A 26816-nucleotide genomic window follows, 5' to 3' on the forward strand; every position below is an offset into this window, starting at 1 on the left:
TAAAGCATGGGCCCCAGACTAGCAGTATCAGCTCGTGTTAGAAGGGCCCCAGACTAGCAGTATCAGCTCGTGTTAGAAGTCTAGGTTCTCAGGTGCCTTCTTGGACTCCTGAATTAGAAGTGGTGTGTTTTAACGAATCCCTCAAGTGAGTCTGATGCACTCCTGAGTTTGAGAATCACTGCTCTGAGTCATGGGGCAGATTGAGCCCCCTCCTGTTGGGTCTCTGGTCCAGAACAGAAGAAGGATTGGTTAAACCCTGAAAGTTAAATTTAACTCACTGTTCTGTGCTGTTCCTCATCATTTTGCATTAAACACAGCTGAAGAACTCTTTTCACTGAAGCAGGGCACTGTGGGTAAAATAACAAACCCAAGGAGAGAAACTTCAGCTGTGACTTAATCCTTATGACCTATCCATCAAAAGTTATTGAGCACAGTTATGGAGGATGAGCCCTTTATGTGCTGTTGCTCCTGGGGGACGCCGTTAGTGAGACACATAGGGAAACAGATCAGGGAAAGGACTCTCCCGGTACTCCTTACAATGTGATTTTCACATTAAAATGTCCATAGTCTTTGTCTTCTGTGTTTCTAATCAATCCCATGGACAGTTCCCTTTTATGGGTTAGCTTCTGGAGTCACTTGCAGAAGTGACAGTGGTTTATCATTTAGATTAGAATATTTTTCAAAAAGTTGAACTGTGAGAAGTCAAAATTTACCTCTGCTCATCAAAAAGATCTGATTTTTCTAGTTATTCCATAGTTCTTATTTAAATAACTGTGATAACTTGCCCCAGCCAGTGTGGCTCAGTGGTTGAGCATCGACCCATGAACCTAGAGGTTGCGGTTCGATTCCGGGTCAGGGCACATGCTCGGGTTGCGGGCTTGATCCCCAGTAGGGGGCATGCAGGAGGCAGCGATCGATGATTCTCTCTCATTATTGATGTTTCTTTTTTCCTCTCTCTCCTCCTTCCTCTCTCTGAAATCAATTTAAAAAAATATTTTAAAAATAATAATAAATAACTGTGATGACTTAAATAAGGGTCTGTATCTGTTTTCTGTATATATGTAATATATAAAAATGGTTATGTATTGAGCATTTTAATCCTAAAATTACCTATATTTTCTGCTGTAGGTAAATATAGTATACATTTACAGTCAGTGGCATGCTGGTACACCAGTTTGGGGGGGGGGGAGGTCCTAATTTGTAGTGCTTGCTAATTTCCATGGTGTAAATACTCCCTCCAGGATTGATTTCAAGCTATCAACAATTTAACAATCCGCTCCCAAAATTCTTAAAAATTTAACAATCGACTCTTGCAGTAGGAACTAGCTCTAGCTCACCACTGAAACCAACATCAAGGGACGAGTCACAGTTTTTTTGGTTAGTTGTGTTTGAATTGCTATAGGTTCAATAATGGCTGAAACAAGCAGATTTGGGTATTTTAAATCTTTGGTCATGTATAGATTTTTAGTGAAATTATAACTAATTACCAGAGGGGAATTTGGTTCAAAACTATTCTATGAGACAAAGTTATGTATTATTTTCAAGTTATATTAAATATAGTTATAACAATATGGTAATATTGAAAGTGCTTGTGTTGCTAAAGTGTTAAGTATATTTAATTTTAAAATACCACTCATCCTGTAATAAGGCATATGTAAAAAATTATTCTTAATCATAATATTTAAACCAAAATGCAAAAGGATACTTTTTTCAGTGATTGTTTTAGTCACTATTATTAAAATTTGACTTTTCTTACAGGTATTCAAGAAGGAACACAATGTACCAAATGTAAAAATAACTGGGCACTGAAGTTTTCTATTATATTATTATACATTTTGTGTGCCTTGCTAACAATCACAGTAGCCATTCTGGGATACAAAGGTAAGTACTCTTTCCTTTTTCCTTCCAAGTAGCAAGTTTCCCTTCATTTAACATGATAAAAACCCATGTTTACAAGTATGAAGTATTTCATGAATTCAACTCAGATGCAAAACTAAGCAACATCCTAAACTCCATCTTGGTGTCTTCAGCTTCTTTTAGCTGTGGGATCTGGAAGGCGAAAATAGCAATTCCTTTAGACTCATTTTAACAATAATAATAATGGCCCTCTCTGAGTTATAAAGATCTTTCCTCTTTGTTGTTTTTTCCTACCTATTTCCAGCTACTCCATCTTCCTCTTGTTTTCATCTTATCTCTAAGAGTCCTGTGGAAACCCTGGAGTCAGCACACAGGAAAACTATATTGAAGAGGAGAAGCCAAACACAAGACCTCCAGAGATATGACTTATTTCACCCAGGCACTGGCCAACTAATTCCCCTTTTTTCTCTTCAGCACATTTACTGTGGTCACTGTTGTTTATATAGCTCCATAAAAATATTACCCTGTAGAAATGAAACACAGAACAGCACCACCACCCCAATTACACTTTATGGAACATCAGACATTCTTTCAATGTGCCTGATTTAAGGTCAGTGGAGGATTTTTGCCTGAATCCTCCAGACTTGCAGACAAAGTGGGTTCCCCCCTCCCCAAGCCCCATCCCTGGTCCAGACACCACAGGTAGAAGGTGTCATGATGCAGAACCACGAACTACATAAATCCTTTTATAGAAAACGGCCATGGAAGCCTTCCTGTCAAAGACACGTGAGGCAGATGTGTCAGCTGGTTTCAGCAAGAGGCAGGCATGGGGTCTGCTGATCTTCAAAATGCTCACTCAGCCACCGTCTCAGCTGCCTTCCCTCAGAAGTGACAGGTTAACAGTGGAGAATCCACACGTTCCCTCTCCCTTCCTTGGCCTGTAGACTTGGCCTAGGAAGAGAAAGATTCAGTGTGAGTTCCCTCCCACGTGTGACTCCTCCCACCTCTCTCCCAGTGTTCAGTGGTTTCCTGAGGAAACAGTGTACTGGAATGAGAATGGGTTTTGGAGCCAGAAGGTCCTGGATCAATTATGGATTCTGCCATTTGTAGTATAATTGTGTTTATTAGTGCTTGCTGGAATGCCAAGCACCTTGCTAAATCCTTTGCATGGCTGTGTAACCTCAGTATGAATCATAACCTCTTAGTGTTTCCAATTTCTTATCTGTAAAACAGCAATTACAATGCCACTTTTCAAGGTGATTGGGATGAGCAAATATGATGTAACTGGACCACCGGTCCTATAGTTGGTTCCAATAGATAAGTGGCTATTCTCTGTCCCTTCCTTCTTTATAACTTCATTTATATAGCTATATCCATTAGAATGGTAAAAATGTGTTAAAAATTACTTCGTATAGTTGAGGCTTGTTAAGTCCCACTTCTAGCAACATATACATGGAAAAGTTAGGTGCTTCCTGTAGTATGCTGACTGATGAATTTGAGCAATGGCAATTTGGAAAATTACCAGGTCAGTTTATCCATTTGTGATGAGTTAATCTAACCTAGGATTAACAAAGTGATTAAAAAAGGCTGCTTCATCAGTACAAGGGCTGGACAGAGGTGGGGGAGGGAACTTAGTGGGGGGAAAGGAGGGTTTTTATGTCCTAGGTAATTTAGACTGTCCACCTTTACTAGTTTATTTAGGTCATTACTCACTTCTCCATGACTTTTCCTAGAAAACCCAGATAAAGGAGAAACTTGGATTCAAACAGCCATTTAATAAATATCTTTAGGGCTCAGTACTGTGTGATATCATGAAAGTAAACATTTCCTACTAAAAGAGAGATGAGAAAGGTTTGAAGACCACACCACTATATGGTATTTTGTAATTTTTACTTCTGCAAGGAAATGAGGTCTAGGATCTTTGTACAGAAAGATCCAAAGGAGAGTTTTTTTATTTTCTCCGTTATAACATTGGAAAGCCCTTCTCAGCTCTGGCTTTGTGTGTGCTGGTTCATTTGTCTGGAAAACCTTTTCTCTGCTCTCCACCTAAATGATTCCTTCTTCCCTTATGTCTCACATGTCCTGCAAGGAACCCCTAATGGCTGAGTTAGGCGCCCTCCTGTTTGTTCCCACAGCACCTTTTATTTACGTCTAGGCACTGTCACACTGTATCATGGCCAGTGGGCTTGTTTGTCTTACCATCCAAACTATAAGTCCCATGAAGACAAGATACTGTCTTTTATTTGGTATATCTCCCACTAGCACTTAGCCTCATGGTATTTAATAGCTACCCAATAAATGAGAGGATGGATGGGTGGATGAATTGTGGATTAGGGCTGACTTCTACAAGGCATTCAGTCAATGCCCAGGGACCTCTAAGCCAGTCTGCTCTTAAGGAATTGTGGCAACTTAAAGCCCTACCTAGAAACCTGAAATCCTAGAGATCGGCTTGGCCTGCTCTGGAGGGTGTGATCTGACCAGGGAGAAGGGGGGAAGGGACTGAGGGAGCAAGACAAGTGCAGGCACGATGACCCTCTTGCCTGTCTTTTTTCTCCTTCAAGGCGCCCATCCCTCAGGCCTCTACTGACAAAAATAAGATAATACAACATGCAATTTTGGTTTCCAAGCACAGCCTTAATGAACTAAAATGTTGATATTTTCCAGATGTGTTTTCTCTTGTACAGTGGGTCCTCTTTCTTGCTGATAAGATGCTGGTGACTCCACATTGTAAGAGACAGAAAGATAAGACTCGGTTTTCCTTTCACAAGTCTCCTTTCAAGTCTAGAGAAACTGCATTAAAAAAACAAGAAGAAAAAAATATTCAGTGAAAGAAGATATTTCTCTTTAGGAGAATTTGAAAGGAAATAAAATAGAAACTCCTTTTTAACCGGAGTTAGCAAAGGCAACTCCATATGTTTTCGTCAAAACATTCTTTACTTCTGTTATGTCACTCACACAGCTACCAGTTAGGACATCACTTAAGTTCCTTCTAGAGAATCTGCTGAGCCAGTCAGAGGACTGCTGAGTCACCCAGACAGGTCCGTACAGTGACTGTGACCAGGAGGCTCCTCAGCTGCTTTCCAGAAAGCATGTTCTTGGACACCTGCAGCTTGGTGTGTCCTCTGCCCTGGGCTCTCTATCATCTGTCAACGGAGCTTCTGTGGCAGAAGCCATCTCTTCGGTTCAGTAGGTCGTGTTTCCTCCAGAACATTCCCTGAATCCTACCCACTTGTCCTACCTAGAAGGCATCCATCGTAAGGTAACTACGATGAAGAAGGACAGAAATCTGGATCTTTCTCAGGAAGGCTCTCCTTTAACTCAGCATTCCTGGTCTTAGGAAGTCCACCTTGCTTCTGAGCTGTGCCAAAGTAGAAATGACAAAGCAGACTTTCAAAATGTGCATCAAATATGCACAAACCGTACACAGTAATACCCTACAACCAGATCTTCTGTATTTTTGTAATGAAATCTGAGTGTTCAAAGTGGAGATGTCTTTATTGCATTCCAGGGGAGTATAGTTGGAGTTACTGGGAAGTCCCAGGTACCAGTGAGGGGATGTGTTTCCCCTCAGTATCACAGTCAGTCTGGCGTAGACACTCGTGAGCACCAGGCAGGGGCTGTGCTCTGCTCTTCTTCTCTGTCCTCAAAGACTGGGCCGTGAGGTTCTGCTCTCACTGTCTCCACTATGTCACATACATGAAGGATGCTTAGTGAACACCTGAACATGATGACTGTAAAGAGAAGAAAACAAAACATAATCCTTCCCCTCAAGGGATTTTTATTGGAGAAAGCCAGATTTAGGAAGAAGAAACACTAAGTGAGAGGCAATGTGGACTTATAGAGAGAGCATGGATTGTGGAGTTAGATGTCCTGGCCACTTAGTCACTTACAAGCTGTGTGACTCTGAGCAAGTTACTGAACATCTTTGAGCCTCAATTTCTTCATCTGTAAAACAGGAGTTGTGAGGATTAACTGCAGAAATGGTGCAGTGCATGTTGCAAAGAGTAGGCACTCAATAAATGGAGGTTGTTATTGTTGCCATTCAGATGAAAGTTCAGTGGTGTGGTATGGAATCAAATTACCAGGGAAGGCTTAGCACAATGGGATGGCTAGATGTGGAGTAGACCTTAAAAGATAGGTGAAATCAAGACGAGGAGGAGGTCAGTGGTCCAGGCCAAGGGATGATACCGAAATCCTTTTGTAGAAAAGGTATTGTCAGGTTATCCTAGTGAATTTGGCTTTGGGTACTTGAAGAGTGACATCCTTTCAGGTGTAACACCTAAGGCACTGATGATCTGAAGAAAAATTCTCTGTCAAGAAACAATCTCCAATAAAGGGGAGCCCATGAAAAACCCTTCTGAGTTTCATGTTTGTTTTCCTCATATGAGAACGATCTACAAACTGAGGTCTACTTCTACAGATTGGGGGTTTCTAGGGTAAGAAAGGATGGCTCTGCCATTCTTAGAATTTGTACTAGTAAGTTAAAGAGTAAAAACCAGTGAAAATGTTGTGTGCTATTACAGCAAGCGTTGGCTCTGGACCTCCGTCAGCATAGTATTTTTATGCAAAAGCAAGTTGCCAGCTTTGCAGCTCTAAAGTTTGTAGTAGCTTTATATGCAGATCCTGTTTTTAAGCACAGACACACGCCCCAGGCCCCAGTGCATGGAACCAGTTCATTAGCACTTGTGGGCAGGTTAAATCACTTTCTTGCTGCACTGAAGAGAAAATTCGCAGGGCTGGGTGTTTTTTTTTATGAATATGTATTTTTTAATTCTACAGAAACCTAAATTATCTGTCTGTGACAGTTCTGTGTCTTTTAAAACTAAAATGGAAGAAAAATTGGAAAGGATAGAAAATGACTACTGCCTGTCAGCATATTTAGAGGTTTCTTTGGCTTCCAGGAAAAAAAGGCAGGACTTAAGATCCTGTGTGTGGTTTGAGGACAGACGGAGGCATATGTTTTGATTTGAGGATCAGAACTGAACCTAAACTTATAAACATTCCCTATTTTATTTTTTAAAAGTTTAGCTTTGCTAAAATGCAGATGAAACAGTTTGTTCTTCAGAGTTTCCAGGGATTAGGAGCATGCATGCCCATCAAACAGCCCTAAGGTGCAGATTACCATAACTATACCTCTCTGGCTGTATAGTCATTTTAAAAAAACAATAATTATTCAACTAGATGTCATACTCATTGCCAGTGCTGAGGCTTCCCGGACTTGGGTGGTTTGTACATTTGTTTGCATGACCTCCAGCTCAGCGGATTTTTCATGGGCCTTAGCAGCCAGCAGGCAGACTCTCATTTATTTAAATAAATGGCATAAGGAAATATGTGTTAAACACCTAGCTGTAAGTACCACACATTGAGCTAAGAGCTGGAGATAAAACTGAATACAAACATTCCTGCCTTAAAGGATCTTGCAGTAAACAGGCCATGACAACACAGTCAAGTAAGTTCTGTAACAGAGAAGGGACTACTTGCCAAGAGAATTCTGGAAGGTGTATTTCACAGGAAAAGATGAGCTGAGTCTTGAAGAGTAAGTAGGTCTTAGCTTGGTGAAGAGACCAGGGAAGAACATTCTAGGTGGAAAGAAGAATGTGTGGGAAGGCTAGGGTGAGGAAGAGCATTTGGTGCAATGCACACGTGTCATTATGGACACACTGTAGAAGCTTAAGGGAGAGTCTGACAGGCCTCTCCAGGGAAGGTGCCAGGAGCCAGGGAGCTGGTTCACTTTAGGTCATTCAGACACATGAGACTATATTTCTACTTCCTGATAGACACCAGGAGAATCTTCTCACACAATCATGGTTGGGCAGAACACTTGATGAATAAAGTGAACTGGACCCATTGGGTCACAATTAATATACAAAGGAAAGTCATGCTTAAAAAAATAAAGTTGTTATTTTAAAAAGCTGTTGAGAGCAAGGACAGTCAGACTTCATCCCAAGTTGCTGGACGTTGGATCTCACAGGAGTCACTTTCAGAGAAATACTCTCTTATTAGACATTTTAGAAAGATAAACTTTTATTCATAACTGTAGAGCATTACTGCCTCCCGAGAATAAATAATAACAAGCTTTTGTTTAACACTGCATCACTAACTTTCCCTATCATGTGTCATTGAGAGAATGCTTTTTAAATTCTTCTTTGTAAATACGGGCTTCTAACTGGGAGCTGATAAAGTACACATTTACTCACCACTGAGGAGAGCAGATTTTCAGGCCTCAGTGGTGGAACTCAACACAGAAAGTGGCAAACACTCTTGATTTTGCATCCCTTCTGTGAAGACTTTGTGTATAGATGACCTAGGTGTTCTTTGCCATAAAATCTCCTGCTGGATGAGTCCTAACTGCCAGGGATGGTTGGGAGTGTGATGAGTAATGAAATTTTGTAAACGATCCCGGTGCTATGACTCCATCTTTGGAAATTAATACAAATGCTGCTCAATTTATGATGATCAGGTTATATCCCAATAACCCCGTCAAAAGTCGGAAATGCATTTAATACACCTAACCTACTTTAAACATGCTCAGAGCACTTACATCAGCCTACAATTGGGCAACATCAACTAACACAATGAATACACTGTGGACTACTGGTTGTTCACCCTGGTGTTTGCATGGCTGACTGGGAGCTGCGGAGGCATCACGAGAGAGTATCTTACCACATATTGCTAGCCCAGGAAGGATCAAAATTCAAAGTATAGTTTCTACTGAATGTGTAACACTTTTGCACCATCATAGAGTTGGAGACCATCTGTATAGGAAACGATACAGATTGAGGACTTCTATAATACAAAAAACTTACAAATCAGTTTCAAACAATTTCTAAAGCATCCCAGGCAATACCGAATCATGAGAATGATTAAAATCACCCAATTCTCAAGCTTACAAGTAAACTGCCACTGGGTTTTGAGACAAGTAACTCATTTTTTTTTTCTGAAAGAATTGCTTTTCCCCATACAGTATTTGATTTCATTTATACCTTTTGTTTCAATCTGTTTTCTTTATTCTGCAATGAAATGATCTCTTGTTGAAACTGAGAAATAAAATTTGAGCAGGTATGTGTATTAATGAATTGATTTCCAAATCTTAGTTGTAGAGAAAATGGACAATGTTACAGGTGGCATGGAGACATCTCGCCAAACCTATGATGACAAGCTCACAGCAGTGGAAAGCGACCTGAAAAAATTAGGTAATCTGTTTGAGAGTGAACCACAAAGTTGAATCCCCTGACTCTACTTTATATAAATGACCACAGATTTCTAGAATGATGTTGCTATAAACTCACATTCACCCAAAAGGACATGACATTTTTGTGTTGTATGTTAAGTGATTTAATTCAAAGACTTTCAATTTTAAAAATAAGGGGCAATTTTGGAGTTGAATCCCCCTCAAGAATACCATTAGGTGTTCAAAATATCTGAACACCAATTCTGATAAAAAAGAACCACAAATAATCTTTATTAAAAGCTCATTTATAAAATGTTCAGTAAATTCCTATTTGAATTATAGAAGAATCTCTACATAGACTAATTATAGAGATCAACTTTAAAAATAAATGATTCTAGCCTGTTCCATCCTTTGATTTTTGTTTTCATTTTTAAAAAAGGAATTTTGGTGAATTTAACAAAGAATAGGTTATTCTCATCTTGACACCCTGCCTGGCGCTCTAGAATCAGGTACTCATTCTCTCTTTGAGAAGAGAAGTTAGTCCCAATACTCAGCACTCCTTCCAGTTCCCCAGGGCCCATTTTTAATATATATGTGGTTACACTTGAAACAATATAAGTTTATTAACTAGTGTCACCCCAATAAATTTAATTTAAAAAATAGATGTGTATTTTACTAATGCAGAGCAATCTGCATATACCACAGATTTTATATCTTAAACACAGGGCATACTAGTTAAGTCTCTTTGGGATCTTTGACCTCACCTGAACACTTCTCCATATCACCAATCCAAGTAACAAACATCTTATTCCAGGGGACCAAACTGGGAAGAAAGCTATAAGCACCAATTCAGAACTCTCCACCTTCAGATCAGACATTCTAGATCTTCAACAACAACTTCGTGAGATTACAGAAAAGACCAGCAAGAACAAGGATACTCTGGAGAAGTTACAGGCGAGTGGGGATGCTCTAGTGGACAGGCAGAGTCAACTGAAAGAAACTCTGGAGAATAACTCTTTCTTCATCACCACTGTCAACAAAACCCTCCAGGCATATAATGGCTATGTCACAAATCTGCAACAAGATACCAGTGTGCTGCAGGGCAATCTGCAGAGCCAAATGTATTCTCATAATGTGGTCATCATGAACCTCAACAACCTGAACCTGACCCAGGTGCAGCAGAGGAACCTCATCACTAACCTGCAGCGGTCTGTCGATGACACGAGCCAGGCTATCCAGCGAATCAAGAACGACTTCCAAAATTTGCAGCAGGTTTTCCTTCAAGCCAAGAAGGACACCGATTGGCTGAAGGAGAAAGTCCAGAGCTTGCAGACGCTGGCCGCCAATAACTCTGCCTTGGCCAAAGCCAACAATGACACCCTGGAGGATATGAACAGCCAGCTCAGCTCATTCACAGGTCAGATGGACAACATCACCACGGCCTCACAAGCCAACGAGCAGAACCTGAAAGACCTGCAGGACATACACAAGGATGCAGAGAACAGAACGGCCATCAAGTTCAGCCAGCTGGAGGAACGCTTCCAGCTCTTTGAGACAGATATTGTAAACATCATTAGCAACATCAGTTACACAGCCCACCACCTGCGGACGCTGACCAGCAATCTGAATGAAGTCAGGACCACTTGCACAGATACCCTGACCAAACACACGGATGATCTGACCTCCTTGAATAACACGCTGGCCAATATCCGTTTGGATTCAGTTTCTCTCAGGATGCAGCAAGATATGATGAGATCAAGATTAGACACTGAAGTAGCGAACTTATCAGTGATTATGGAAGAAATGAAGCTAGTGGACTCCAAGCATGGTCAGCTCATCAAGAATTTTACAATACTACAAGGTGAGTGAAAATTCTGAATTTATTTTTGTATTAGTTGTCTATTGGTGTATAACAAATTACTCGAAAACTTGGCAATTTAAAACAATGAACTTTTATTTTCTCATAGTTTCTGAGGATCAGGAATTCAGGAGCAGCTTAGCTGATGGTTCTGGCTTGGTATCTCTCGTAAGGTTGTAGTCAAGGTATTGGCCAGGGCTGCAGTTGTCTGAAGCCTTAGCTGGGCCTGGAGGACCTACTTCCAGGGTGCCTCATTCACATGACCCTTGGCAGGAGGCCTCAGTTCCTCATCATGTGAAATTGCTTGAGTGTCCTCACAACATGGTAGCTGGCTGCCTCCAGAGAAAGTGATCCAAGAGAAAGAGCAAGAAAAAAGCCACAGTGCTTTTTATGATCTAGCCTCAGAAGTCACATACTGTCACTTCTCCCACATTTTGTTCTTTAGAAATGAGTGACTCAGTCCCACCCACACTCAAGGGGGAGGGGAATTAAGGTCCATGTCTTGAGAAGAGGTGTAACTAAGAACTTGTGGACAGTGCTCAAAGGCGCTTCATTAAATATTTGTTGAACAGAAGACTGGTTAATTTGGATTTTCTCAGTGCCTAGCTATTTCAACACCATTATAAATTGGACTTCTGTGGAAGCAAGATTAATTCTTTTAGGTCATGGAATTACCATTAAGAGATTCATATTTCCAAGTGTCAGGAACACGGATGGATGGCCATCCCAAGGAAGATTTGAGATGAGATTATTAAAAGGATAATTTGTGAGCTTTCAGGGAAGCAGCAATCATCAGAATGCGATCACTAAGAAGAAGGCAGGTGAACCTAACATTTCTTCACATTAACAGACTTAATAGATTAAATTAGTAGGATGGTAAATAGCATGTCTGGATTTCACTGAGGCATTTGACAGTGAACAAGATGGAGGCGCGGCTCTGTTCGCAAAGCACCCTTCCCCATGCCCTTCGTCCCGGCACCTTTTCCTGCTTCTCTCTTTCCTAAGCTCCAAGGGCCTTCTTTTGCCTCTGTAACTTATTTCCTGAGCCCATTTCTTCTACAGCTCACTTCTACCTCTCAAAAAAAAAAAAAAGAACAAGATGGAGAAATAGGTGCTGGATTATAGCAGTTAGGTGGATTTATTGGCTGTATTAGTTTTCTGAGCTGCATAGCAAATTGCTACAAACTTGGCAGCTATAACACCCATTTCTTGTCTCAGTTTCTGTGGGTAGGTGTCTGGTTAGGTGGGTCCTTTGCTTAGGGTCTCAGCAGGCTGCAGTCTCATTGAGGGGCTACAGTTTCATCCGAGGCTTGACTGGGGAAAGATCCATTTCCATACTCCCTCAGGTTCTTGGCAGAATTTATCTCCTTGGGACTGTAAGATTGAGGTTCCTGGGGTTTTTTTGGGCAGTCAGCCAGAGACCACTCTCAGCTCCTAGAGGCCATTCACATTCCATGTGACCACCTCAAAACATTACAGTTCCTTCAAAGCTAGCAACAGAGTCTGTCTCCTTCCAGTCTGCTCAGATGGAGTCTTATATAATGAAACCTGGTCAAGAGAGTGACATCCCATCACCTTTGCCATATTCTGTCAATTAGAAGCAAGTCATAGGTCCCATATTCAAGGGGGAGGGATTACACAAGGGCATGCATCACTGGGGGTTGCCCTAGGGTGTGTCTACCACCCTGGTTGAATGAGTATAAAAAGTGGTAGTTAATGAGCCCCTATGCATCTGGAGGCAGGTGTGGATGGCAGATAGCAGGGTCCTGTTCAACAGCTTTGTCAGTGACTAGAGTGAAGATATGGATGACCTGGTAATCCAATACTTGTGTGACATGAAACTGCATACTAACTAATGGGTGATAGAATCATAATTCAAAATCATCTGGAGAGGCTGGAACAGTAAAACAATGCCAGCAACATGAAATAGATAGGGAACACATGTAAAGTCCTGCTTGTAGATAAAAAAGACCAAACACAAATATTAATAGGTGGCATGGCTCAGAGCAGGGGTGGGGAACCTTTTTTCTGCCAAGGGCTATTTGGGTATTTATAACATCATTCACAGGCCATACAAAATTACCAACTTAAAAAGTGGCTATGAAAAAAACTCCTACATTTATTGAATTTTGAGTTCTGCCTGCGTTTGCCTTGGCAGGGCCAAACCAAATCATTTCACTGGCCATAAATGGCCCATAGGCCAGACATTCCTCACCCCTGGCTTAGAGGAAGTATGCATGAAAAGCATGGGGATTTTATTGACAGTAAGAAACTAAATGTATCAACCAGGGAAGCTAATGGGATCTTCGACTCTGTTAATGAAAATGTAATATCCAGAGTGAGGGAGGTGAAACTCTGTTCAGTATAGCAAGACCACCCCTAGAGGATGGTGTACACTTTGGAGAGCCCCTTTCAAAAGGGACATTCATAGACCAGCGTGCTTAGAAAAGGAACCATGTGTTGTGGGGAAGGATTGAAGGGCCTGGGAACTTTAACCTATAGGAGAGGCTGCTTAATGGGGAACAAGGCAGCTGTCTGCACAATTTAAAAGGCTATCACCCCCTGGCTGATAGCCTTGTTCAGTGGTTAGAGCCTCGGCCCACACACTGAAGGGTTGCGGGTTCGATTCCCAGTCAAGGGCACATACCAGGGTTGCGGGTTCACTCCCCTACCCCGGTCAGGGCAAGTGCGGGAGGCACCCAATCGATGTGTCTCTTTCACATCGAAGTTTTTCCCTCCTTTCCTTCCTCCCTCCTTTGCACTCTCTCTCTGAAAAACAATGGAAAAAATGTCCTCTGGTGAGAATTAACAAAAAATAAATAAAAGGTTATCATGAGGAAGAAATTTTAAATGACATCTGAGGAGCTTCAGAGCGTGAAACAAACACTATTGGGTATTCACTAAAGGAAGGAAAGTGTTGGTTTTATATGCTGTTCCTTACAAAAACTGGCATTGCCTGAAAATGCAGTGGTTCCCCTGAGCAACGGGGGTGCCTCACCTCTAGAGGGGCTGGACAGCTGCAAGTCAGGGATATTATAGGTGGGAGTCATATTGAATAGGGGTGGGCTTGCAAATGATAGGACGTTCTTCAGTGCTTGGTCTGTTTGTTTTTCTCTTCTTTCTCAACCTAAATTCAGAATGAGGGCAGATCTCAGCAGACATGCAACCTCATGAAATAAGAGCTCTCTAAGTGTCTCTTGGAATTGTAATACCTTAGACAGTCCTATCATGGTATTTTGGATAATTTCTAACTATAAATTCATAGTTGCATTATTCCATTAGTTAACTGTAGCTTGTTCTCTACAAGGAAACTTCTGACATATTTAATAACATGACTTATCAGCTAAGGAAGTGCAGAAAACTCACAGTTGCAGATTCTGACCCTAGCTTTAAATTAGTTCATGTTTCCATTATTCTGATTATTGTTATCAGCGACTATTGAGTATGAGTGTGCTGAGTGCTTTATAGAAACCATCCCAGTGAGTCCTGACAACAACTCTATGAGGCAGGTACATACAAAATCGCCGCCAGTTTATAGATGAGGAAACTATAAGGCTTAGAGAGGTTCAGGGAACTTGCTCGAATGTATAGAAATAATAAGTAGATAAACAGGATCTGAGCCCAGGCTGTCTGGTGCCAAAGCCCATGCTGCTAACCCCACTGATAGGCTGTGAAAATGCACGTTCCTCTTCCCTGTTCCGGCTGCCCCCCAGGAGTCTGTGAGGGGGAAGTTGAGGTTTCATTCTAGGCGTGAGGAGGTTTTAAGCAAGGTGGTGACATGACCCGATTTATAGTTTTAAAAGGTTGTTGGGGGGCTAACAGGAAAGTAGATTATAGGGGAGCGATATGGAGACAGGTCCAGTGACAGGCTATGCACCAAGTATGGGTGACCTGGAATGGGACGGCAGACGTGGAGATGAAAGACACTGGCATCCTCACTCAGGAGGAGACTCAGACTCAGAGTCAGAGTCAAGGGCAGCCCTGCCCTCCCCTGGACAACAGCGCCCTGCTGTGGAAGCCCTGACTGGCTCAAGGGGCTGGGTATTCAGAGCCTACTTCAACCCGTTCCTGTCCCTCTTTGGTGCCTAGGACCCTGGAATTCCCTACCTAAAGTGTCCCAGCCCAAAGGAAAAGCCAAGAGGCACGTATGTATTGTAGAGGTGGGGAGCCGTGTGGACAGAAATTGAACACAGGTGTCAGAGTCTGATATATGGCTCGACAAGGCTGGCTTGGCTATTAAGTTGGAGATGTCGGTTAGAATGAGCTTTCTGACTCAGTAATTCTGCAATACCTCAGAGCTTGGTTTCTGAATATTTTCTTTTTCACATATGCTTTCCCATATTACATGCATCCTTGGTTTTATCATCACTTGCCCTTTCTGTGAGTTGACCTGAGAAACATCTCAAGCCAGCCAAGCAACCCCCTTTCTATTCAATCTTCTCGACTTCCCCCAGAACAGAAATGCCCACCAGGATTTCTAAGAGAACAAGACTGGGGAAAGAACTCCATTTCTGAGTGCAAGTATGTCCTTCCACACCTCATTTCTAGCACCTTTCCTCTTTCTTTCTTAGCACATCTGGTCCCTGAGAATGAGGGAAAGGGGATAAGGCAGGATGGATGGAGCAGGATTGGATTAACACTGGCTTATGTTGGGCTTGCCTCTGCAAGATTCAAAATACTCTGATGCTTTCTGGGAAATTCTTGGTGGCTTGCACTTGAGGAATCCTCATGCTCCCAGTACAGTTCAGCCACAGGAGACGTTTGCCTCATTAAGAAGTGGAAGCTGAAGCTGACTGATTACACGAAAGCTAAACGATAACGTAGAGACAGATATTAAATCACATGTTGAATCTTGACAACTATTTCTAAATCTGTGAACCAAAAACCTTGTTAAGAAAGTCTTACTTTTTTGTTATAAATAATGTAAAGACTTTTACCCTAATTATGGACACAGAGGACTTCATCCCTCAGAATGCACACTCTTGGGTGGAAAGTTCACCTCACATCCTGAGCTATTCCTCGGTAAGCTATGAAGGGTCAGCTGCATCCTCCTAGGACAACCAGAGGGCTCCTTTCATCTGCTCTTCCCAGAGAGGCATGAGAGTTAGTAAGAACAAGAGCTGGAATCAGAGAGACCTGGATCCACGTACCAAGTTCCTCTTCCTCTCTGTGCCTCTATTTCCCCATCTGTGTCTACCTTTTAGAGTCATGAGGACTTCATGCAATAATGTAAATAAAGCACCTAGTGCAGTGCCTGGCAGAGGGTTAGCTAATATTCATACCCAATTCAGTTCCTATCCAAGATTCCCCTTCTGCTGTAGCACCAGCCAACACACCACAGTAGAAAACAGTAGCTTTATGTGCACAAGGAATAAAATTGTACAGACAGGATTAAGGTTGATTTGGGTCCAGAGTACTTACTGCTTGCTTCCTGGTGCCCAGCCCTGGAGTTGGTCTCAGGTGTCACCAACAGCTGGCTTTCACTAATTTTTAAGTCCATGTTTATTGAGTGTCTGTGATATGCCAGTCACGATGCTGAGCACTTGGATAAATTGTCTGCCTTCATTGTTACATCTCTTTAAGGTAAGAATTATCAGCACTCCCCATTGCAGGGGAGAGAATGGAGACTCAGAGAGCCTGTGTAACTTACCCAAGGTCAAGAAGCTAATATATGGCAGACTGGACTGACTGGGGGTCTGTCTAGTTCCCAAACCAGGGCTCTAGTGGCACCCTGCTGCCCTGTGATGACGCGGAACAGATGACATATTCAGGGAGGCTGAGATGCAAGAGAGTTTATTTTCAGGAGAGCAACTGGTTAAGGCTGCAATAAGGGATTGACATTTGGGCTCAACCTTGAAAGATGCACAGGAAGGCTGAAAGAACTGGGGAAAGCAGGACGGGACAAAACAAAGTGGATCAGGCAGGAGGCCTCTGTTCCTCTCTTTGCCGATCCCACCTCCTCTTGATACTGCTTGTCTGGGATCCTCAAGAAAAGGCATTTGAAGGCATAGCAGCAGACTGGCCAGGTGGTGAGAAAGAGTGGTTTAAATATCCCTCCTCTGCAGACAGGGAGCTTCCACAGCTCTCCAGAAGCCTGTCTTAAACATGAGGTCGAGAATCAAATTATTCTTCAGAATGATTGCCAAATAATATCTATTAAATGTTCTTTTAATTTGTACATTCCTTTTTACCTCAGTGAAGCAGAATGACTTTTTCATGTTGTAGGTGTTTAATAAATGTTTGATTAATTGCAAAGTAGATTTTTAAATGAGAAGAAAGATACATCAGTTCACATTACTATTTTCCTCTGTTCTTCCAACCTTACCACTCATGGTTCTAAAATTGAGTCTCCAAGGTTTTGGATGGCACTGAGAACTAAAGTTGTTTCTCTACCTTATGTTAAGCACCAGCAGTCTTGCTGGAAAGCCAAGTGGAAAGGACAGGGGCTGGGCCCTTCTCAAGGTCTGCAGTTTGGTTGCCAAAGTGGAAACAGAACAGTGATTTAAAGCCTTCCGTCCTCTTTGAACTGCTTGGTTGGAGGATTCGGGTGTTCTGGGCTCCCAGCTCTTGGGTCTGGGGAATATGAGGAGGTTTTGCTGGCAGAGCAAACACAGGCTGCTCAGAGTTCATATTCGGGCATTTCTGGAGCTTGCAATGGCTTTACCAGCAACATGGGTATCCTGGCATTTTAGATCCTGAGCCAGGGAGCCACCCACTTTGCCTTGAAAGCAAATCTCAGATTTGCTTCTGTATGGGACATCACATGTGCCTCCACATGTAGCGTAACCATTCTCTCGACTAAACTCAAGTTGTTACTGCACAAGCTCATAAATACTCCCACATCATTTATCCCAGTGTTCTCAGTTTTGAGGCACTAAAGGTAGCTTATATTTTATTTCCTTTTATTTTCACTTCAACAGCCACCCAATAAAAGTTTCAAGTAAGACCTAAAAGCCTGGGATCATCCAGATGCTAATAAAATGATACTAGCGTCCCAGGTCCTGGAGGAAGATATACCCCTGGCATTAATAATCTACTTTTAATGGGAAACCAGGGCTGACTTTTAACATGATTTTGGCTCTTTTTCTTAGTGTTTTTAAAAAGAAACATAAAATTTTTACGTTTTAATGAGCAAAGTATGCTCTTAATGAGCAAAGTATATGAAGATTGAATCCCCTTATGTATGGGACACCTACAGTACCTTTTCACAAAGCCCAGTCTCAGGCGGCAGAGAGCCAGCTTCCTGCTCTAGGTCCATGATGGGTTTCCCAAGGCTGGGCAGCTGTGGATGGAGGCATTGGTAACCGTTTGCATGCTAGGATTTTATCCGCAGCCATAAATATTAAACTTAGACAGGTAACCTATTTGTGATGGATATAGTGCCTCATATGAAAAAATCAGTTTTTATGAAAGGCAAAAACTTGCGTCTTCTCCCAATATCTATTCTCTTCCTTCACAAGATCTAGAAATTAGCATCTACTGACTGTGGGATCCATGTTTTATGCCATTCTTAAAATAAGCCACAACTTCAGTGTGGAGTGAGTGGAGACATTCAAGGAGTACTTCCAGTCCAGAGGGAAGTAGCTGACCACCACAAACTACCCGTGCCCAGAAACAAAGAGAAATGAATGAAAAGCCACAGTCTTGGCTTCATGTCAGGAGAGGAAGAGTGTTGTGTGTCCTTGGAATTCTGTCAGAAACCAGAGGAAGGTGTCCTGGAGGAAATACTGCTCCCTGCCACATGGGTCTGTCAGGTCAGGGGGACACGCCTCTGAACAGTCACTATTTCATAGACGCAGGTAAACTCATTTCCCATAACTTGCGAGTGTAGCACCAACCCCAGATGTAAGTGAATGAGAAACACTGATTATTGTCCAAACTCATCGATTAAGGATAACAAATTTCTAAAGCACTTGAGTTTGCCAACAGACCCTCTTCACTATTTGGATTTCTTAAGGCTAAACAGAGAACACAAACAAGACAGAAATAGTTGAGAAAGAAAAGTTACTTTTATTTTTGCTGTTACTCCAATTAGAATTTTGTTTTGTTTTGACTGACTGTCCATATTGTTTCACCAGAGCCTTCCATAATGCTGCCTTCCCCACTGTTAAACTCTAGGACACTATTTTCTTAATTACACAAAGGAACTAAGTTACTTTTTTATTTTTATTTTTTAAATATATCTTTATTGATTTCAGAGAGAGGAAAGGAGAGAGAGAGAGAGAGATAGAAACATCAATGATGAGTCATTGATCGAACCCACAACCTGGGCATGTGCCCTGACCAGGAATCGCCTGGATCCCAGGTCGATGTTCAACCACTGAGCCACGCCCGGCCGGGCTAAGTTACTTTTTTAAAGGAGATAGATCTAGCAATGAAAACCCACCTTCTCAATCTTCACTAAATGCCCTAAGCTATTTAAATGAGCCTCCTCGTGTTAAACAGAAAAAAGAAAAAGAAAAAAGATTGCAGATAAGATCACTGGATCAATTTTTAAGTGTGAGTAGAATCAAGAAAGACAGATGTCCCCATGATCATTCATTCCACAGTGGCATTCAGGATCAACCTGACATGTAGACTGAGTGGAGCTGTATTTCTTAGAAAAAGGTGAGGGACACCAGGCCGATCACTGTTCCCCCCAAATCTCTCCCTTCTGGTCTCTCCTGAGGCCCAACATGTTGGCATTAGTGCACTAGGCCTTTTGACAGGTGGTGCATGTTGATTTGATAAACACTTACTGAATAATGACCCTGTGCCAGACACTGCTGGCTGCTGGATGGGGCAGTGTCCTCAAAGAACAAACAAGGACTGAAAGATTAGAGAAGGGAAAACTTCCATCTGCAGTGGCCTGGGAGGATTACATGGTGGGTGAATATGAATTTTCCAGATGCCTATAGGCAAAGGAAATTCTAAGAGAAGAGATTTGCAAAAGTCCAGAGCTAGGATGGAATCAACAGTGAGGCCAGGTCATGAAAGCCTTTGATACCAAATGGTTATATGGGGGCTGAATATTCTAGACCAAGTGGAGATCAGAATTGTGTGTAAGGAGGACAAATGTGGGAAAATGCAGAGTGGAATGAATGAATGGGCAGGAATCAGAGATAGAAGAGCATAAAAATCTACCAGAAAGACACAGAGAGGGACAGGAGTGAGGGAAAGAGACAACACCCACACTAGGGTTGTGACAAGTAACGGAAAGGAAGACGGTTATGATGATGTGGTGGGATAAGAAATGATGGAAGGACTTAAACAACAGAGATGATAAGGTCACTTGTAGACATGGCAAGTTGGAGGTGTTGGCCAGACATCCTGGAGAAAATGGACCATCTGCCTATAAGACGGAAATAAGGACCCAGAGCCTAGGAGAGCTGATAATAAGGAGGAGCTATTGGGAGCTGGTGGGCAGAAGCCAATGAGTCAGATTCAAGGAGAGTCCTTCATCTCAAAGTCTCCTAAAGTCTCCCCCTATGGAGCAGAAAACCCTAAAAGGAATGCATGAAGCTCGTCCTAGCCACTAGCATAAACTCTTACAGCTCTGCAGAGGGTCCTGCCAGTAAATCCATGAGTGACATCATGGTAACCTTAAAGAAAGCTGAGTCCCGGGCCCAGGTGCCTGCTAAGGGAGAGCAGTGATGGATGGGTTGGACTTGGGGCCATGGATAGCTTGAGAGTACAGTGATATCCGTCAGGGCCTAGGGTGGGGGGAGGGCAGAGCGTGTCCTACAAAGGTGGGAAGGGCTGCTTCACAGTTCTGTCTGACCAGCTGGTGAGGGAGTGGTGGCGTAGGGAATAGAGAAAACTTAGGGCGGGAGGCCTACTCGCCCTTCATCTCCCCGTCACCTCCACCTTCCAGCCTGAAAGGTGGAATGAGTGTGGGCCTCTCTTACTCCTTCATGTGGAATAGTGAGATCTCAGCAACTCTAACATTCTGGGGAGAACATCTGAAAACAGTGTCCTCTGAGTCACATTCATTTCAACATAAGAAGACCTGAATTCCTGTCCCAGCTCCACTGCTTGATTGGGGTTGCCTGTGTGATATCCTGCTAGGTGAACAGCTTAGCACTCAGGTATATCTGTCCTGAGGAGCTAAGTAACCTTGATTTGAACAAAGAGCTTGTCTCTGGCCCTGAGTGTCCTCAAATGTGCTGTGGGAGTAATGTCATAGACAAAGGTCAGGTGACATAACAGATGTGAAAGTCCCTCGAAAGCTGTCCTTCACTATACAGAATTATGGTGTATTTGTGTGAAGCTCCCTTTCAGCCCCGAGAACTTAAAGAAAACAGTCCTATGTTAAGTGACCTGCTTTATGGGATGAGCAGAGATGAGCAGGTATTTGCCTCCCCACCCTGGCCCCTGCTTTTTCAAGAACTGCTGTTTCCTTTTCTGGTAGAAAACAGTAGGTTTTTTCTTTCTTCCTTCCCTGCCAATTCAACGGTCCACCTATTTTTTCCCTCTAGCCCACCTTCCCTATTTGCATTATTAGACTAACAAGCTGGAAAAAGTGAAACTGATCCTCGTCAGCCTGGCCTGGAGAGCACTTTCCCACCAAGACCTCCTGACCCTCTGAGCGGGCCCATGATGAGTGAGGCTCAGCTCTAAGGACAATAGTGTCCCCACAGCACTGGTGGAGGGGACAGGAACGCCAGGTGGAATGCAACAGGGAGGAAGAGGCCTCTCCGGAGTGGTTAACAGGACAATGCCTCTCAACACTTGATAGCATTTTTTTTTTTGGTCTAATTCAACTCTTCAGGTATCCTAACACCTTATATGGTGCTTGTCATATAACAGGTCATTAATAAATATTTGTCAAATAAGGGGGGAAAAAGCATAAGTAGGAGGGAATCTTGATCCCAACTCGCAGGTTTTGCTGGTGACAAATAGTCCCAGTTGACTAAAGAGCCTACGTAAATGGTGTGAATCATGTTGATACTGGAAGCTGTCTTCCCCTAAAACATCAGTGGGTACTGGGAAGTTGTGTGCTGTTAAGATCTATTCTAAATGCTTGGAGCGGGAGGGGTGAGCTTAGTAAAGAAACATCTCTGTTAAAGAAAAAGACTGTCAACAATAACATGCTAAAACAGTAAGCAATCCTTAATGTATATATTTTGTATGTCTAAGTTTTTTTTTAATTGGAAGTTTTATAAGAAGATAAATGCTTCACTATCACGTAAAATGGATTTCATGTTGTTCCGTTTATATTTTTGTTTTAGGTCCTCCTGGCCCCAGGGGTCCGAAAGGTGACAGAGGACAGCAGGGCCCCCCTGGTCCCACTGGCAACAAGGGACAGAAAGGAGAGAAGGGGGAGCCTGGTCCACCTGGCCCTGCTGGTGAGAGGGGCCCAATTGGGCCAGTCGGCCCCCCTGGAGAGCGAGGCAGCAAAGGCTCCAAAGGCTCTCAGGGTGCCAAAGGCTCCCGCGGGTCCCCAGGGAAGCCCGGCCCTCAGGGACCCAATGGGGACCCCGGCCCTCCAGGCCCTCCAGGCAAGGATGGACTCCCCGGCCCCCAGGGCCCTCCTGGCTTCCAGGGACTACAGGGCACTGTGGGGGAACCCGGGGTGCCTGGACCGCGGGGGCTGCCAGGCTTGCCTGGGGTGCCAGGCATGCCAGGCCCCAGGGGTCCTCCAGGCCCCCCAGGCACATCAGGAGCAGCAGTGCCCCTGGCCCTCCAGAATGAGCCAACAACAGCACCTGAGGCCAATGGTAAATCTGAACCCTCCCTGGCACCAGGGGACAGGGGCAGTGTGTGTGCTTGTGGCTGGGCTGGTGCCCAGTGTGCTGCTCCATGCTTCCCCCACACCCTATTTTATCTGATAGCGAGGTTTCATGTGGGGGAGGCACAGTGCCCCTGCTGCTCTCACAGGCTGCGTCACTCAGGCACATGTTTCTCTCTAAACACGATCAGGTTCTCTAGCACTTGTTTATTTAGCTGAGTCAGGCCCTCAGGGAAAAACACGTCCCCAGACATTTCCTTCATGAAAGTCCAAGGCTGGCCACCCTCGACCCATCCTGTCCATCCTGTCTTCACTTTTTGCCCTTCACCTGGGGACACACGTCCCTCACTTAACATGCAGGTGGAACTTTCTGCTACTGAAGCCTAGATTTCACTTCTTTTGAGGACATACTATGGTGACTTCTACTCCTTCCATAATTAAACCTTTGGTAAAATCCTAAATGCTGGGTTTGCAACCAAGCCTATTTTTCTCTCCTTTGATCCACACCCAATTCTACTGGATTTCCTTCAGTACAACTCAGGTCATCTTTACAGTCCTGTGAGCCCAACTGGGTTCTGGGTTGTCCCACGTTGTTATCTGTAGGTTCCATCTGATTCCAGGTGGCCTACACTGCGTTTTTCTGTTGTAAAGATTAATCCAGATGCACAGGAGCAGAGACCCAGCACAGATACTTTCCAAATTATGTAGTTTTAACTACTGTGTGCTCTGCCGTTCCCTGTACTTGCCCTTGCTCCCAGGATGTCGGTCACGGGCTCCCCGCACGGATGCAGGGCTACTCCTGGTCTGTGAGGGAAGCAGGGCGGTGGCTGTGCCTCTTACACACAGCTGAAGAAGGATGGTGCTTTCCATGTTTTGTTTTTAATCAGTGTTGTAAACCTTTGCATTCCTAGGCTGCCCTCCTCACTGGAAGAATTTCACAGACAAATGCTACTATTTTTCGGTTGAGAAAGAAATTTTTGAGGATGCAAAACTTTTCTGTGAAGACAAGTCTTCACATCTCGTTTTCATAAACACAAGAGAGGAACAGGTATGTTTGTAGCATACTTTGAGTTGGGGAAAACTATAATTTAGGGATAGTTTACATCTGGAAATTGCATGCTTACTGGGGAGTCAATGATATCAAGAATTCCTGGTCACATAAACACAGGAGGTTGCATTATGGAGATTTGGGCTTTGTCCAGTGACAAGAAGCATTCCTGGCATGGGAATTATATCCTCTTGCTTCCACCTGGAAGATTGCTCGTGCAGCCTGGGAGACGTGTGGCTCCTCCCGGTGGCTGTGAAGAGCAGTAACGCAGAAGAGAAGCCTATGGACTGGCCCCAGGCACCTGAGGAGAGAGAGGCAAAGAGGCATGAGCCCCTTGAGGTGGAGTGAGGTTTAAGGGACCAGACATGTGGCCCCAGCAGGGTCAGGAAGAGCAAAAAAGGCCATAGGGACAGAGCCCACACAGGATAATGATGGTGACCACTCACAAGGCCCTTACTGTGTGCCAGGCACCGTACAAGGCGTTTTCTCCTTTAAGCCTTACAACAACCCTAGTGGGGGTATTATTATCCCCACCAAACAGATAAGAACACTGAGGCCTCACAAGGTTTAAATGATTTATTCACGGGTTGACAAATAAATGCAGAGCTGAGCCCAAAAGTGAGGTCCATCTAGCAACAATGTCGATGCTCTTTCTTCTGTGCCACGCTGTTCCAGTGGCCTCCTTCCAAGTATCTCCAGCAAACACAACCCTGGGAACAGATGCTTCCCACAGTGACTGACTGGGAACGAACATACAGTCAGGTGCCCGGGCTTTAGGATATACAGAGCTGGGCCCAATCCCAGCCCAGCCGCTTGTCTTTATTACATAGGTTAGGCTTAAAGATGCGTTGCAGGCGACGGCACTGGACGTGGCACCTGGCCCAGAGGAGGAGCTCGATGATGCCTGGCTGTTGCCATTGTAGACGAGCACAGGAGGGATGTATGGTCGACGGGGATGGAGCTGGCTGAATTCACAAAGTAGTCTGGGTGATCTAGAGGAGGAAGGGCATCACTGAAATATCACTTATGAGTCTGTAAGAGAAAAACTGTCAAAGCCCCCAAAACAGTGCAAAACAAAACAAGTACAATAAAAAGGACAGCAAAAGCAGGCCAAGGTGCAGACACATCCTCTTTTAAACTGTCCTTTTTTTCTAAATGCTAGGGGAGGGGAAGCCCCCCAGACATCTGTTCTAAGAAATACTAATGCACCATCTCTGGTTTATTGTTCAGCAATGGATCAAAAAGCAGATGGTAGGGAGAGAAAGCCACTGGATCGGCCTCACGGACTTGGAGCATGAGAGCGAATGGAAGTGGCTGGACGGGACATCTCCGGAGTATAAGTGAGTGCTCAGGAACTTTCAGATGGGTGGTCAGACTCTCCCTGTTCTGTGTTTCACCTCTTGCCTGACTCCCTACAGTTTCCTCCGTAACGGCCTAATGTCCTAGACACTCCTCACACTGAGGTTCCTGGTACCAGTTGTGTATTTCTATGAAGGGAAATCGTGGTTGGGACTCTATATGCTATAAAATAGGGTTTTTCTTTTTGGGGAGTGAGTTTGTTTCATTTCTGTGAGGAAAAAAAAAAGCAGACTCATAAAAACCACACTTGTGGCCAAAACATTCTCTTTAAATGTTGCTATGAAGGAGAAGGGAGCCCAGATGACCTCAGGCACATTCAGAGTTCACCCTAACCTGGCTGGGCTTCTGTCCAGAGCATAATTACAAACTGCAAGTTTACACGGGAAGTTCAAGTGCACCACGAACAAAGGTGTTTGTAAGATAACCTTCTTCTGAAGGCTTGAAGATTCCCTTGTGTGGTCCGATGTGACCTGAGTTCTCTAAAGGCAGCGGCAAAGGATGGAAGCATGTCACAGCACCTTGTCTGAGCTCCTAGGGGCCCAGAGGTCTCCACAAGCCTCCTCCTACCCCAGGTGTCCACCATCCCTAATTCTGCCCAAAGGTCTGAAGATGACTAAATTGTGCCAATTTAAATTTCACTTTGTCCTAGTCCTGCTTTGCCTCTAATGGATGTGGAAATATGCAATAAACTCTACCAAATGGAGAATTTATAAAAACCCACTTCTGAATCCTTCTGGAGACAGAGGAGGCAGGCTCTGCAGAGGTGCCCGCATCTCAGCTTTGGGAGCATGTCCCAAGCAGGGAGGAGACTGCAGCATCCATGGCACTGAGAGTGGAGAAAGCAAGGATGTATCAGGTCCCAGACAGTGTCACGGCCTTTGAGGCCGATCCTGTAGGAGCCAAGGAGCAGGAGAGGATCCAAGGTGGTGGAGGGGCCACAGGTACCTGGGTAGATAGAGGCTTCTCTGTACTTTTAAATTCTCCACATGAAAAGCGTGGTTAGAAGAAATAGATGGACCAGAATGAGGCCCTGTCTTTAAAAAAAAAAAGAAAAAAGAGTGATCGCAAGTAGAGATGGAACATTTGAAGATTTTCGATCTGCTGAGCGGAGCCTCAGCCTGGCCCCAGGGCATATGGGTGTCAGCCTGCCGGCCATCGGACAAATATCCTGTCTGCTCCCCTCTGCGCCTGTCCTGGGGGAGAGGAAGTGACACTATACCCTGATCCGCAGGAACTTGGCTGTCAGCCGGAGGAGAGCACCGGGCACGACAGACTTGCACTTCAGGAGACTCGAACAGTTGAGAGTTGGCACCAAAAATCGGAGCAGCGGAGGGCTGGAGGTGGTGTGGGAGGCAGAGATGATTAAAGGAAAGGATAAATCTGTGACTTTGACAGTTAAGAGTGCCAAAGCGCCAAAGCCTTTTTGTAAGCGAGTCAGAGGGGAGCTGGGGAAAAAAAAAAAATCAGTCTCCTCTACTTTTCTCACAGCCATAAATGCAGAAAAGGTCTGGGTTAGACTCACTAAGAAATTCAATCTTAAGCCTTCCTCCAAGAAAAAAATGGACTGGCCCATATGGAAGGGATTGAGAAGAAACATCACTGTCTACGCCAGCTCTCCCAAGGTGGGACTTTCCTCTTCTTCCCCAGGCTCCAGCAAGAATTATATGATTTGGAAGGAGAGTACCAGCATTGGTCCCTAGGACCTGAGAAGGATTACATCACCAGACACCTTCCCAGGGACTCTGTCCCCAGCCACAGCACAGCCTGCGCTTCTCATTTTCCACCCACAGGAATACACATACATGTAAAAACC

The 26816-nt window shown here is 43.9% G+C and overlaps 1 protein-coding gene across 1 annotated transcript in view; it reads left to right on the forward strand.

The window, feature by feature from the left end:
* Positions 1 to 26816, forward strand: part of COLEC12 (collectin subfamily member 12) — a 169692-nt gene that overhangs the window by 132227 nt on the left and 10649 nt on the right. The window contains exons 3-8 of the mRNA XM_087818988.1: positions 1759 to 1881; positions 8952 to 9050; positions 9843 to 10889; positions 22097 to 22585; positions 23508 to 23644; positions 24875 to 24984. Coding sequence (XP_087675114.1) covers positions 1759 to 1881; positions 8952 to 9050; positions 9843 to 10889; positions 22097 to 22585; positions 23508 to 23644; positions 24875 to 24984 — 2005 coding nt within the window. The remainder of the gene's footprint in view (positions 1 to 1758; positions 1882 to 8951; positions 9051 to 9842; positions 10890 to 22096; positions 22586 to 23507; positions 23645 to 24874; positions 24985 to 26816) is intronic.

Source organism: Miniopterus natalensis, chromosome 7 (assembly GCF_054644295.1).
Source record: "Miniopterus natalensis isolate mMinNat1 chromosome 7, mMinNat1.hap1, whole genome shotgun sequence".
Lineage (NCBI taxonomy): Eukaryota > Metazoa > Chordata > Mammalia > Chiroptera > Miniopteridae > Miniopterus > Miniopterus natalensis.